The 14,808-nt window shown below is 42.9% G+C and overlaps 1 protein-coding gene across 4 annotated transcripts in view; it reads right to left on the bottom strand.

The window, feature by feature from the left end:
• AGPAT3 (1-acylglycerol-3-phosphate O-acyltransferase 3) overlaps positions 1-14,808 on the bottom strand; it is an 89,963-nt gene that overhangs the window by 14,002 nt on the left and 61,153 nt on the right. For all 4 annotated transcript variants that reach the window (XM_072335026.1, XM_072335037.1, XM_072335007.1 and 1 more), the window contains one exon: positions 2,712-2,938. In XM_072335026.1, the coding sequence (XP_072191127.1) occupies positions 2,712-2,889 (178 nt within the window). In that variant the 5' untranslated portion in view covers positions 2,890-2,938. The remainder of the gene's footprint in view (positions 1-2,711; positions 2,939-14,808) is intronic.

Below are 14,808 nucleotides of genomic sequence, written 5' to 3'. Positions count from 1 at the left end.
ACTGATAAATGAAGCAATTATAACAAGGAGTGGGTTCATTTCCTTTTTCTTTTGGTGTGTGGGTTACAGCTATTTTGTGTGTACTGATCCTGTCAGTGCTACAGCAAGCCTGTATTTCTAAACCAAAAGAATGTACAACTTGCCATGTTTGGGATGCTCCATGGAGCTGCCACTGAGAACTGATCTTTTATTACAACAAAAACCCTTCCTGCAGTGTGGAATCCAAAACACCAAAGCAAGTGGTTTTATGACCTCACAAACCATTCAATAAATAAAAAAATAAACAAGAGGCAGATTAAAGTACTAAGATTTGAGTCTGGCTTTGGCATTGGACTAAACTAAACACACTGCTATCCAAGAGCATAAGTCATCAGAAGAGAGCTGACATGGGAAAACTTGGGATGCAGACTACCCTTCATGAATTAAATATGCAGTGACGTGTTTACTTTCAGCCCAGAGTCTGACAGAAATCTCCAGCACCAAGTTATTCCAGGAAGGTGCTGGCAGAAAGGACAGGGAGGAGGGAATGCCACCTCGTTTATGAAGTAGTTATCTGAACTGTACCATAGATGAATGCATTTCTGAGCCATCCCTGATTGCAAACAGCAGCTTTCTGAACACTGGCAATCCACCCCAGCATACAATTACATACAGATGTGGGAAAGCAATGCTTAGGTCAGCTGACTCTTGCTGCCCCCCCATCTCTGCACCACGTTCAGATGAAACCTGGGGTAGGAGATGATGGACAGGTGCTGAAAAAAAAAAGGCAGGGATGGGCTTACTGGAGCTCCTAGTGCAGAGACTCTTTGCAGGAGGGAATATGATCAGCAGGGCTGCCAAATGAAAAACTCTAGCACTGTCTGAGAGGTATGGTTTAGCCCTACTCCTGGAGTAGCACTGAATGGGGATAAATTGCTTTGTGTGTGGCATAAAGAGAGAGCTCAGCTATCACAGTGAGGAGAGGACACAGAAGATTGAGCCCACTGTTCTGACTAGCCCTTAAATATCTGACTTACAGCTCCACCAGATTATCTGAATTCACTAGTTCTTACCATAAGTAAGCTTCCATGCCTAACCCACCTCTTCTATCTTTACTTTTCCCTTACCCAAAATTGTTTGCCATGGACACTAGATAGAGTCTATCTCCTTTCCCTTTTGAAGCCACGCTTTACGAGTTTAAGAAGAGCTATAGTAATACAGTCTCATTTTGAGTGGACTACAATACAGGCAACCACTGTATATCTACCCTTACACACCATTCTTCTGCCACACCGGCGGAGAACCTTTTGTTGAAGGTAGTTACTGTCAAGGGGAGATCCTACATGAAAAATTCTCAGCCTCAAATGAAACAGTTTCAAGTGACCAAAATGAAGCATTTAGAATATAATACCAAGCTGTAGGTTCACTGCCAAAGGTTTCCTCGTAATAGAACACATTTTGTTATGAAGAACAATAATTGAACTGCTACATTTTCAGAGCTTAATTGTTATAAATCACAACCACAGTGTATGTTCTCTGGCTCTTCTGCTACAGGCCGTCAGCGCTGTACAATCCCATGTAACATTTACATTCATTTTCACAGCTTAATTTCTCACTCATTTAATTTACAACAGGCTATACGTGAGGGGTTATCTTAGATCCAGTGCATTTTTCTATCTTCTCCAAATCATTTCGGACAATAATTTCCTTTCTCATGTGCCTCTAAGACAGTACTCTGAGTAGGTGGGACAAAAAAGCATAGGATAAGGACAATAATCTTAAAACACATCCAAACTTGATACTTTGGATAATTTTTGTTGGTAGTACTTCACACTGATGACTTAAGCAATGTGGATGCCTGTCAGTGGACTGCTCAGTGGTAATTTGAGTACTTGTTCAGGTGGTTCATTTACCCAAAGCAGGAGTTGGATGCTGAGCACTAAGGTGAGTGGTCGCACTCACTGGAAGGAGATGGAGAACAGAAATAAATTGGATGATTCACTACTGAAATAGGAGGTGACATTTGAACTAAGGAGCCTTCAGAATGTTCACTTCAGAAATCTAATTTCCTGTTAAACCGTATGATGGCAAATGAAACCATCTGAAGGGGGGAAGTTTTGCAGTCTTGAAAGAGGAAAGCAAAGCAGCTGAACTCACTGTGTAAAGCTCTCCCAGAGGCAGAGGAAGAAAACACGAGACACAAGTGTCATTGGCACATACTGTGGGGTGTGAGGGAATTCTGAAGCCGTCACACTGTCCAGCTATAAAGGCATTTATTCTAGATGTCATCTGTCTTTGCAGACTACGTAGCCATCCTGAGCTCCTGAACAAGAGGTCAGCATGTTGCCTATACTAAACACCTGAAGCAGTCTCTGTGAATTCCACTTGTTCACACTGCTTAGCAGAGGCTCCAAAGCAGGGTGACGATGTTACTGATGAGCAGTTTCCTACCCAACAAGGTAGGGTATGGGGTGGTAAGGAGCTTTACTTCCCACTCCTTTTATAGAACAGAGGGACAGTGTGTCTCAGTGACTTGACTTCGGTACATTTGCCCAATATTTCAGAAAATACAGTGGCTCTGAACTACTCTGAAAGTGTCTACTTCCAATGTAGCAGCTCTTTTGTGAGTGTGTGCATATAGGTAGGTATTTCTTTTCTTCAATTAACAAGAAGAAACAAAACCCACTCCCCTCCCCACCCCCAGACCTCGTGTCTCCTTCAAGCATACTCACGGCTCCAAAGTGAATAGGCAAGGCGACAGTTTACTCGGCGATAAAACTGCTTGTTTATGGGCCAGAGGACTAGTGTGCATAGTTGAATGAAGTTAATGATCAGTCCACTCACAACAAAGACGAACCCAATGAGGAGGTGAACAATGAACTGGGTCTTCAGAAAGGCAATGAAGCCCATGATAACCACTCAGAAGCGTGTGCAAGGGCCGTCACTCAGAATTACTGTCCTGCAAGAGAAAGAAAAGCATCTAATTGAGTTTTGATTCACAAGCCCTGAGAAAGGGCAAAATAGGAGTGCTGAAACAGTTCATGCAACTTCAGCAACTGTAATCCAATCGCATAAACTCTTTGCTCTCCCAGTCTGCCTCATTCAGGTTTTCATACAGTAAATCATCAATGGTACAAATCACTTCCAAAAACAGAAAGGAACACTGATTTGCAATTTACTGCCCACCAAGAAGATCTGAAGATGAACCTCACACTTCTCTCTTCAGAGAAAGATCATACAATCAGACAGCACTCACAGCAAACCAGTCAAGTCCTCACTAGTAAACAAGCTGGGATGCAATTGCTGTGCCTTCTGGGTTTGCTGTCCCGGACTTGTAACAGGAGCCTCATCTTCCCTGCACCAATAAACAGCATGCTGAGCCTCCAAGGCTGTGTTAAGGAACCAATGCCTTCCTAGCCTGCTCTCAAAGGTCGGTGCACAGTTCTGAACAAGCACAGACAGACAGGAGTTACACAGGCTTTGCTATATGTTTGCTATGACTACAACAGTACAGCAGTCCATCTGCAGAGCAAGTTCTTCACCTTGCAGCAGATTTCATGATAGAAAGAGCACAGCTGGTCATTAAGAGCATCAGCCTGGCAAACTAAGGCATAGAAAGGAAATTAGGTATTTCCACATTCAAAGACTACACTGTAGCAAGTTTAATAACTTCTCACTTTGTCAAGCCACAGCTCCATGATCAAATCAACCAATTAGTAGGGAAAAAAAGTAAAATAATAAAAAAAATCCTTAGGCTACATAGCAGTACAAACTTGATCTGGGAAAGGTCTTGGCACAGAACATGATCACTTCTGAAATAGCCAGAACACTTAACCTGGGCATGAGCCATGTTTATCCCTGGTGCAGGAAGCTGGGTGATGTGTGAACCAGAATAAAGTCATGGGAGCTTAGACAAGTCTAATCCAACACAAATCCTGCCAGTACAAATGCAGCTCAACAAAACGATTTAAACAAGAAACCTGACTGAGTTTATTCCAAAACTGTGTTATCTCACACTGGTCTTTCTGACTGGTTGTGTACCAGAAGACCTCCAATGAAGCCAACCAGGTTATCAAACCACAGATTCAGAGCCTCACCCGAAAAACAAAAGCATACTTCTAAATTACTGCCAAAGTTTGCTGTAAGTATTTATGTTTTCTCTCTGCAAGTGTTGCAAATGACCAGAGCTACCAGTAGATGGTAACAAGTACATTTGACAAGATGTTAAGGTGATGCTGAAGCTTCCAATGCTTGAAAACAAAGCACCTTTCAGCTGCGAGGAACCAAATGCCACCTGCTTACATTACGGTGCTATTTACAGAACTCAACAGCAGTTTTACTTGGCAAAGCTTCTTCTCTTACTGTCTCTTCTATACCTTCGTTACTGCCTTTCAAGCCACAAAGTGTCCAGCTTTTTCACAATTAAAATCTATCCGCATCATTAGTAATCTAGTCACTTCAGAAGTACATCACAGAGGGGAAAGGCACTATTGTGCCTACCACAGAAAGCAGAGTGAGTTGAATAAGCTGATATTGAAGCTTTTGACGAATAATCTACATTTTCCCATTATTTTCCTGTAAGAATGAAAGAAATATTTCTTCCAGTAATAAATTCTTTCAGGAACAGCTGTTCAGAAGCAGAAACTCATGTTTAAAAAGAAGCAAACGATGCCCATCCTTCCTCTTCCCTCCCTCATTGAAGAGCTGCAGGGTGGTTATCTCCTAGAAGCCCAAATCCTGCATCATTGTTGACAGACACTATTCCATTCAGGAGTACCACCATGGTACTCATTGTTCAGTGCCCTAAAACAGCAATGGGTTCATTTATCTTTTCAGCTAACATGTTCTTCTCATAGAATCATCTGGGTTGGAAAAGACCTTCAAGATCACCAGGTCCAACCAGCAACCTGACCTACCAAGTTCGTCACTAAACCAAGTCCCCTAGTGCCAGGTCCACTCATCACTTAAATGACTCCAGGGATGGGGATTCCTCCTGCTCCAATGGTTGATGACCTCTGTGTGAAGACATTCTTCCTAACATCCATACTAAGCCTCCTCTGACTCCCAGCAATTATTTCTCAGGCTGTGACTTGCCTTCTATATAGGCATGTGCAAGCAGCTTTCCTGATCACTGTATCCCTCACAGTTATCAGACTAGTGCTTACTACCTCCCAAGTCACAGTTTAGCCCTTTGCAGACAAGGATTATTAATAAAGCACACACAAAAAGCACGAAGAAAAATGAAATTCCAAGTATTATCCTCAAATAAAATGATCTGGCAGCACTTCCACAGTCTCTTTGCTTTGAGCAGGCTCTGGAGCACTCTGGTATTTGTCCTTTAAACTAAGGACATTGCCATACTAGACACCAAAGAATGTGTCACGTTACCCAATGGAAAGCTGGAGACAGCGTGGCATGTTGCCTCTCCAGTTTTGTCGTGTGTGGAAATAGCATCTATCACCCTTGCTCCAGTGCCCTACTCTGCACTCTGGCATCATCTCTTTGTGGATCATGAGAAGGGTAGAGAGAACTGCAACCGAAGAAGACCTTGTGTCCCTTTTGCCAGTCCCTCACTTAATTGCTCTTGATTTTTTAAGGTATTTATTAAGTTCCCCTTAACGCAGGAATTCTTTATTTTCCTTCCCTCCTGCCCACGTAGGACAGCCATGCAATTCAGGACAGACCAACAGGCATAAGATGGTCAGCAGCTGCTTTACTGAATCACAGAGACAGGCTGGGAAGAAGACAGAGGAATTTGGATGGAATGAGGAAAAGCAGAACTTCTACATCTCACTTACATATATGAAGACCAGCTAAGGGAAGTGCTTAGGAACTGAACATCTGCTTCAACAAGTCTCAGCATGGTTCATTTCTTTTGAACACATAAGCATGTTCAATGACACGCAAGTAAAATCTCTGTTTTTCACCCCCCTTCCTTTCCCAAAGCAACTTGTATCTCCATGACACTGACCCATAACCACAAAACCTCTATTTCTTACTGTACAGCCACACTGAGAACCACAGGTAACTCTTTCACAGCCTCAGAAAGGTCCTAATTCTCACACTCATGCCACAGGGCAGCACTAATGTAAAACCCAGCTCAAAGCAAGCGGCATACTTCCACTGCCATTAAGTGCCTTACCTTGCAGGGTCACTTGACTATCAGAGACGACTCCCCATAACATTAATCTTCTCCAACAAGAAAGTTCTGAAATACTTTACACCCTTCTGAGCTCCCACCCACATTTACATCATTCTCAGCTAAAGGGCAAGAGCTGAGCACTGAGGCTCCACATTCACACAGATTTTCTGGTATCTAAAAGATACCACGTGCCTCTCAGTTACACCATCTTTCTCCATTAGCCATCTTTCTGCATTCATCACAGCCATAATGATTAACCTGCTTTAAGACACCTAGATCTCTGCTAAATGTGGCTCAAACGTGCTAACAAGCTCAAAAGCCAACAAAAAGTAGAATGGCAGGGAGCAATACTGCATCTCTTTCATTTCATTAGGAAATCAGCTTAAAAACAAAACAGACACAGCACAAGCAGTGAGCCAGTTTGTGAAATATATATTTATTTGTGAACTCCAAAATAAAATGAAGCCACTAATCATTCTACATATGCAGTATTTCCAGTTCTAACTCCTGGTTTTAATTCATTACAGCTGCCACATACATACAATCCTCTGACGTTCATAAGGTACGCATGACTAAGAGCACAGTTAGAAATTGGTCCTCTGGTTCTAATATTCCAACCCAGTGAGAATTAATGTGCTTAACAACAACCAAAGCTGCTGCAGCAGTCCTGGCATCGTTAGCCTTTTGTCTCCAGGTTTTCTGAGCATGCCCTGTTTCTGTTTTCCAGTCACTTCTGCTCCACTGTACCATGTTCATCTCCACTTATGAAGTTAATTACTGACAGCTTTTGCTCCGAACATGTTGCCCCCACCCTGATTTCTAGTATTTTGCCTACCCCACATTTTCCCTAGTTGAAAAATTAACCAAAAGCTTTATGAGAATAAATTCTGCCACTTGCTTTTGTATTTTAAAACACTGTACTTTTCAAACTGAGCTTTGTGTGCCTCCTTGCTGTCTGGACAAACTTGGCAAACCCATGAAAAAAGGCCACTAGCACTGTAAGTCAAAAGCAGTACAAAAAAGCACTTTGGTGGTCATGTCTCATCAAGAGTTTTCCCACCGTTTTTCACAGCTCTATAAACTCTCTTATCGGAAACACGTAAAGGAAAAGTCACAACTCATATTTTCAAAGTGAGAACTACTTGTTCCGTGAGCTGCTCTGGTAATGTGAGTGGGACAGGCATGAGGAGCAGCACCTGGAGCTAATGAAAATGTCTCTCAGTACACTTTCAGCCTTCCGCTTTCACAGAATCACAGAATGGCCCAGGTTGGAAGGGGCCTCAAGGATCATGAATCTCCAGCCCCCTTGCCACAGGCAGGGACACCACATTTAATACTAGACCAGGCTGCTCAGGGCTCCGTCCAACCTGGCCTTGAAAACCCCCAAGGATGAGGCATCCACAACCCCTCTAGGCAGCCTGTGCCACCACCTCACCACTCTCTCAAGAACTTACCCCTGATATTCAACCTAAATCTTCCCTCTTTCAACTTAAAACCATTTCCCCTTGTCCAGCCATTATCTACCCTTGTAAAGAGTTGACTCCCCTCCTGTTTACAGGCTCCCTTTAGGTTCTGAAAGGCTGCAAGGAGATCACCATGCAGCCTTCTCTTCTCCATGATGAACAAGCCCATTTCCCTCAGCCTGTCATTGTAGGAGAGATGCTCCAGCCCTCTGATCATCTTTGTAGCCCTCCTCTCCACCCCCTCCAACAGCTCTCTGTCTTTCTTGTACTGCTGTTTCCTCTAATGAACCGACACACTTTGCTTTTAAAACCACCTAAGCAAATCAGTACTGTAGGCATCTTTGCCCTCATCTCCCTTTACAGTATTAGAAAGCCCAAGAGCACTAATCATCTATCCAACAGTCCAGGCAGGGTTGTGAGAGAAAGCAGTGTGCCCCCAGGACTCATTTATTTCAGAAGCACAGGTGTAGAAGAACCACTGGCAACGAGAACTATATAAGTAGCTAAAAAACACAGCTTAGATCAACAGCAGTGAGTCAGATAAACGCATATGAAAGGAAATAAGGTGTAAAGAAGAGTTCTGGTATCCATTTGAACAGTCTGTACCCAGGATTCTCCAGATACGCTGTAAAACAATAGTCAACTGCTCAATCACATCCCACGCAGCATTACAGACTGTCTACTACAGACCGAGCCTTTTAAACCTGAGCACGACAGAAAAAAATCATCTTAGTTTCTAATACAACAGAGATCTAATTTCTCCGCACATTCCTGAGCCAAATGCAAGTCTGATTCAGAGTTCATTTAAAAAAAATCCCGCGTGTCATGAATTTCCAAAATTAAGGCGTGTGGAAGAGGACGTGAAGCCAAATTCAAGTCACAAAGTGGAAAATTTGTTTCCTAGTTGTTGGAATTAAAAACACGATCTCAAATAAGGGGGAAGAAATGAGGAGTTACCATCATTAGAATGTATTCCTTGAATTATTTCCACTCCTGACAGCAGCACAGCCAGTTTCTAGAAAAGGTCAGGAGTGAAAGATCATCACCTTCATCTGGTGATAAATATCTTTGCTACACTGGTCTGTTTCTCCAGCCCATTAAATCATAGAAACTTCCACTATTGTTCGTAGGTTTGGATCAGTATCTTCAAAGATTTTTGATGAGTCTATTTCCCCCAAATAGGAAGATTTTTGCTCAACCTAATGAGATGATGGTACTTCAAGGTTAAAATAATAACAACAATAATAAGTTGTGCACATTGCTCTGACATTCATCATCTCTAAATAGGTGCACAGACTGAACAAATTACCTGGAGAATTTAGGCACAGCAGAAGAACACAAAGTAAAGTGCAGCACCTAATGGCACGGTCGGTCAGAACAATGACAATCACAGCAACTGACTGTAAACATAATAAACAGAAAGCAAGCCATGTAAGAAGCACATACCCTCAGCAGAAGCACCCGGTCCCTGCTCCTGACTCCTCCATTCTCCACCATTCCAATGTTACTACTAGACTGACTTTACTGGTAAGGCTTTAGGAGAGAGTAGGGTACAAACTAAAATGTAGCAGTGCTTACTTCCAAGTGCTGGTGAGTGTCGTTCGGGGGTGACCACAGAAGGTTGTCTTTCCATCCCATAAAGCCTACACCAGGAGATGGCCACGGTGCAGGTCAACCTGTCTGTCCCTGGATATCACATGTGGAGCACTCTGCCACCCCAACTGCCCTAAAAGGAATGTCCAGAAGGGTCCATACCCGCTTGGGATGTCAGCCCCTGCACTCCTGCCTGCTTTTGAGAGTGGAGAAGCTTCCCATTGAGTTGCTCAGGAAAAACAAATAAATAAAAAACTCACCAAGATTACCAGTTGTTTAACTTGTATTTATGAGACAGAAGACCACAGAACATGTGAGCAAGGCAAAGAAAAACATTCCAATGACTTGATGGAACCAGGAGGGGATAAAACAGCTCTTGATAATACTTATCACCACAATGGAGGGGCAGACTGCCCTGCTTTGCCTGCCCTAAACAAAGTGGAACTGACATGATTCAGCCTCCTCCCTAGCTGCAGAAAGTGCCGTCTCTGCCTCTGCTAGAAGTGCAATTGTATTCTTCTAACTTGTTGCAGCTGTAAAGATGAGCAGGATTAAAATGGCTATTTTCCAAATTTAATTTCAACCACTTCCTTTTATTGTACTCTTCACATACAAAAAAAATAAAGAGAGCAAGTATGCCCAAATGTAATTTCTACTAACATGTGCACTCAGTTAGCCCAGTCTCTATTTAAACAAATGGATCAGATAACTGAAATGAATCCTGGCTTGCTTAGAAATGCACCAACAGCAGGACAGCCACCACAAGGACGAACTGCTTGAGGAACCTTTCCTTGCATGGAACTCCAACCTACAAAGGAAGTGGGTATTTTTATAAGTAGTTTCTGCTCATGACCTGAAAATAGAAAATGCTGTTTTATGCCCAGTGGGTGAAATAAGCCCAGGCAACTTCACTATTTGGGCTGAATATCACTGAACTGTGCTGACGTCATTATTTCCATAACATGGATTTGCAGCCATCATGAGATATACAGGATTCTTGTTCCCCACCAACTCAAAGGCTGGCTGTGCATGTATCAACCTTACTTTTATTTCACAGGAAGACCAACAGTCTTAAGGGTTAGCCAACTTAGGATGGTTTCAACTACAACATGTCATTCAGAACAGCTTGTAAGTGTTAGTCCTGTTAGTGCTCTCTTGTGTATGCTCAACACCATTTGTCACCTTTCGGTCTGCAGTTTGGTGCTTCGACTTCTGTACAAACAGTTCTGAAAGTTTTGTTCACAGAATTATAGAACCATTAAGACTGGAAAATTAAGATCATCTAGTCCAGCCACTGACCTATCACCGCCATGGCCATTAACCACAGAATCATAAGAATCACCAAGGTTGTAAAAGACCCACAGGATCACCCAGTCCAACCATCCACCCATCACCAATAGTTCTCACTAAGCCATGTGACCCATGTCCCCCAACACCACGTCCAAATGTTCCTTAACACCTCTAGGTGTTAAGGAAACCTCTAGTTTTATCTTTAATGGAAGGGGAAAAGAAACAACAGTTAGGGATACAAAATAAAAGCTGTTCAATTCCAGTTGCCTGAACCAAAAAGATATTGTATTTGAGTAAGCCTTACTGCAGCAGCACAAAGCTAAACTGCACATACACATGCATGTTTTAAGGCACCAGCTTCCCCATTAAAGGGTGCCAGAAGTCCTACATCTCCCCTCCATGCTGACAGCTATTAGTGTGGGCTACATGGGGTCTGTCTTTTTTGCAGCACTACAGAAGTCAGTCTCCCAAATAGTGCCTCTCTAGAAGAAATGAGCAGGCAGGCTTTGCTACAGAGAAAGAGATGTAAAAATCAGCCCAAGGCAAGGGGGGCTCGTGTTCTCAGCAGCCTTTGGCATGGCAGGGCACAGCAGGAAGGAATGTTTCCGGCTCTTACACAGGGAGAGGAAGAAAAGCAATGCTGGAATTTAAAAGAAATATATATATATATATATGGTAAAAAAGCAGGTCAAACACCAGCACACAGCATGACATTTGATGCTGAAATGCCTGAGCTAGAGCACCGTAAGACATAAACTGGAACTATAAGCAGTGTTCCGTATTTCTCACGGCTCTGGACAGGCAGTCACACACAACTCTGTCAGAAATGGCTGCAAAACACCTTCTGCCAGACTTACTCCTCTTAGTAACTTGTAGGCCTCCCCATTTGTGGGCAACTATTTCTCCCCTTTGCCACTTCAGCAAAAGCCCAGCAATTCCTGTTCCCAATAAGGGAGATGTGAGGTGCTAATTCTTGCTTGTTCCCTGCTTTTCTCTTCCTTCTCTCATGCTGTACTCTCCTTTTTGTTGCACGTCCCAGCAGCTTCCTGGGTCTGTGAAAGAGTCCTGCTGTGTGCCACAGCGGATTTATGCCATTCAACCACAGTGCCCAGCACTGCAGGCACTGCCTGCCCATCTGGTATTCAGCTGGTACATCAACCCCAAATGCTGAACAATGCTGTCAAGTTTCCAGCTTGCACTGGCTCTGAGAGTAAAAGCAGGCAGGGAGAAGCTCTTGGACAACTTAACACACACTCCAGCAGGCCTCACAGTTCTACTTCAGGTCCCTGACAGACGGCCAAATATTTTCCATCCTGCTAACGGCTCTCTGCAGTTTCATTCCCAATGCAGCAGCAAGGTGCTCTGCCCAGCTTCAAGTTCAGCACATGACATGCAACACTAGGGTGTTAAAGTTAACACTGTAGATGGTTAAAATTGCAGCACCGTGATGCAATACCTGCCAAGCTTTCTCACTCAATCTTGGTGCTGAACACTCACCTCCTCCTCTCAGCCAAGTCCACTCCTCAGTGAGATCCCAGAAGGGGCTTCTGTGGCATCTTCAGAAACACTTCTCATCTCTTTACTCTCTGTACACCAGGCAGGAGATACTTGTGAGAGCCAACAGCTAGATGGAGCTTACTGCATAGCTCAGCAGCAGCTCACACATCGAACCACTGCTCTCATGATAAGCAAAACTGCCACCAACAACACAAAACATTCCAGCAGTTCTGAATGCTTGCCATGATAAACAAGCCAGCAGGCCTCTACTACCCACTGTATCTGCATGCTTCTGACCTTCTCCCAGTTACACCATAGGAAATCCTTTGCTTTATGCTAACTTACAGCTGTAGGATGCTGTGGATGTAGAGCATGTCCCCACAGGCACCTTGGATTGCCCACTTGCTTGCATTGCCCACATTTCCTGATGCTGCCAGGTAAACCTGTGGGTTCCTAGTTTGTGCATAGAGCCACAGCAATAGGGCTTCAAGGTTTCAGGGTGTCAGCTGGTCAAAGTGGGACATGGATAAAGTGCGACAACAACTATTCATTTAAACCTGCTCTAACAGCTGCTTAGAACCTCTTCCTCAGGCACTGGTGTAGCATCATCTCACACTAGGTGCAGTTTGGAGTACCCTGGCGCAAAAAGGCTATCAAACTGCTAGACAGCGTCCAAAGGAGAGCTACAGAGATGGGGAAGGGTCTGAGGGCAAGGTGTGTGAGGAGCAGGGTTTTAAGAATCACTTGGCTGTGACATACATTTAACTTGCAGAGGTTATTTCAGCAACTTCCAGGAGAGCAATTGTAGGCCTCATAGAATTTCATCTCAGCCCTGGAGTTATGTTTGTATTTGGGAGGAAATGGTCCATATGTAATTAGCATTGTAATCAGGGACAGAGCGGGAACTCAGGAGAGCACAGACTCGACAATTAACAAGTAGTGCCGCAAGGCAAGGCTGGCCATAACAAATGTTCTTATTAAGTCAGCACATGATTTCTTCTGTCACAGTGCAGTTTATATGTCTATGTGAATGCTACAGAGTATCCATGATAAAACTCGTATTTTGACAGAAGCAGGAATCCTTCATTTTTCAGGCAATGTGGCCGGAATATCAAATCTCTTCCCTCTCCACAAAAGTAATTGATTCCATTTGAATTTTTCCTGCACAGTCAAGGCACGGATGATCAAACAAAGCAATATGAAAGTTAGAATTCATCTTACATATACTCTGTTCCAATAGGACTGACAAAAAGTAGCAGCTCCTTCCAGCTCCTAAATGGCTTGGAACTGATCCTTGCTTAACACTTCACAAGTGTTAAAGGAAACACACATGTAATGGATTTTTGTTCTCTGCACTCGCTGGTATTGTGCCATAAATACCTCAAATACAGAGGAGCCTTGTTGGGCTGACCAGCAGCAATAGTACCGAAGCACAGCACTTGTACCATTGTCATCTCCATCCTCCCTGGGACTCGAGCTCTGCTTCATGAGAAGGTGGGGAAAAGCAGCACCACATACATACAACATAATGTGAGACAGAAATAAAACCGGGGCTTTTAGCCTGATTTCTAAAATAATTAAGCACACCCCAGTTGCTGAAAATGATGAAAGAGGACTGAGACGAAAACTTACCACGTACACATATTACAAACATCTAATCAACCACAGAAATAACTCAGGCTGCAAGTTGCCTCTGTAAGCTCTTCTCAATACAGCCGAAAACCAGCATTTCTATTATTTTGAAGAGCTCAGGACTTTTACCCCATGTAACTGGAGGTCAAGTCAAGATTTAAGCACCAGGAAATCACATTCTGCTTTAAGCAGCTCTATTATTTTCAGACTTTCCTATGGAAAAAAAATAAATGCTGATACATCCATTTTCCCCTCAAACGCAATCGCTTTCAATTCCTTTTGTGAAAAAATAAGAAGACTTTTTGCCTTAATTACTTCTGGTTTTGATAGAGCTAGCAGGTGTAGAGAGACTATTTTCTCTATTTTGACTCGTTCATTCAAAGTCAAAAAGCCAACTGGGAGATGAAAACGCAAAGAGCCTCCCACAATCTGGATAAAAACCAGTTGGGAGAAAATGAGGTCTCAGTTTTAAATGGGGAGAGACTTTCCACAGTACCTAAGTCTTGGTTTTTGTTGACTCAGTAGAGTTCTGGTCTTCAAGTGAACAAGTTCTAGCCATGGCTATTCTTCTTAGTAGTACAAAAAATACAGTCCAGAGTGGATTTTCAACATAATTCAATATCATTCCAAAGCCTCTCATTCTTTCTGAAGTTATAAAACTGAATAGTTTGTCTTTACAGGTGAAAATGCATTCTTACGGATGCAAAAAAATAGTACGATAATTATAATTGGTAGAATAAAAACAGGATTTGATGTCTGCGTGCCAATAATAGCCCTTTTTAAGCATTAAATGAACGCTATGGGGAAAATGCTGGCAAATATTTAAAGAACAACACACTTAAATACATTACTCCCTCCCTTGACTCCTGCCATACTTTCTAACTCGTGTTAATCTCAACTTCCACTTGGTATCAATTCTTTCCTTAGTTCCCAAAATCTGAAGTTCAACCAAGTTCAAGACGGTTTGTCTGTTTTTCAACAAGCAGGTTAAAAATAAACTCATTTCAGTGAGAAACTTCAGTTTTTCTCCATTTCAGAGCAGGAATTTTCAATCTGATAGATTAGAGCACCCATTCCCAAAGTACCTGCTGTGATTTACGCTGCCAGCATGCGGCTGGAGCACTGATGATTTGCTAGTTGGTTGTGATGGCAAATAACAGTCATTAGCTACAGCATGTGATTTCTTAAAATGTTTTAGATTCTTTTTTTTCC

This window comes from Excalfactoria chinensis, chromosome 1, assembly GCF_039878825.1.
Source record: "Excalfactoria chinensis isolate bCotChi1 chromosome 1, bCotChi1.hap2, whole genome shotgun sequence".
NCBI lineage: Eukaryota > Metazoa > Chordata > Aves > Galliformes > Phasianidae > Excalfactoria > Excalfactoria chinensis.
The sequence above is the reverse complement of the archived record's forward strand: the minus strand, read 5'-3'. Positions and strand labels throughout refer to the sequence as shown.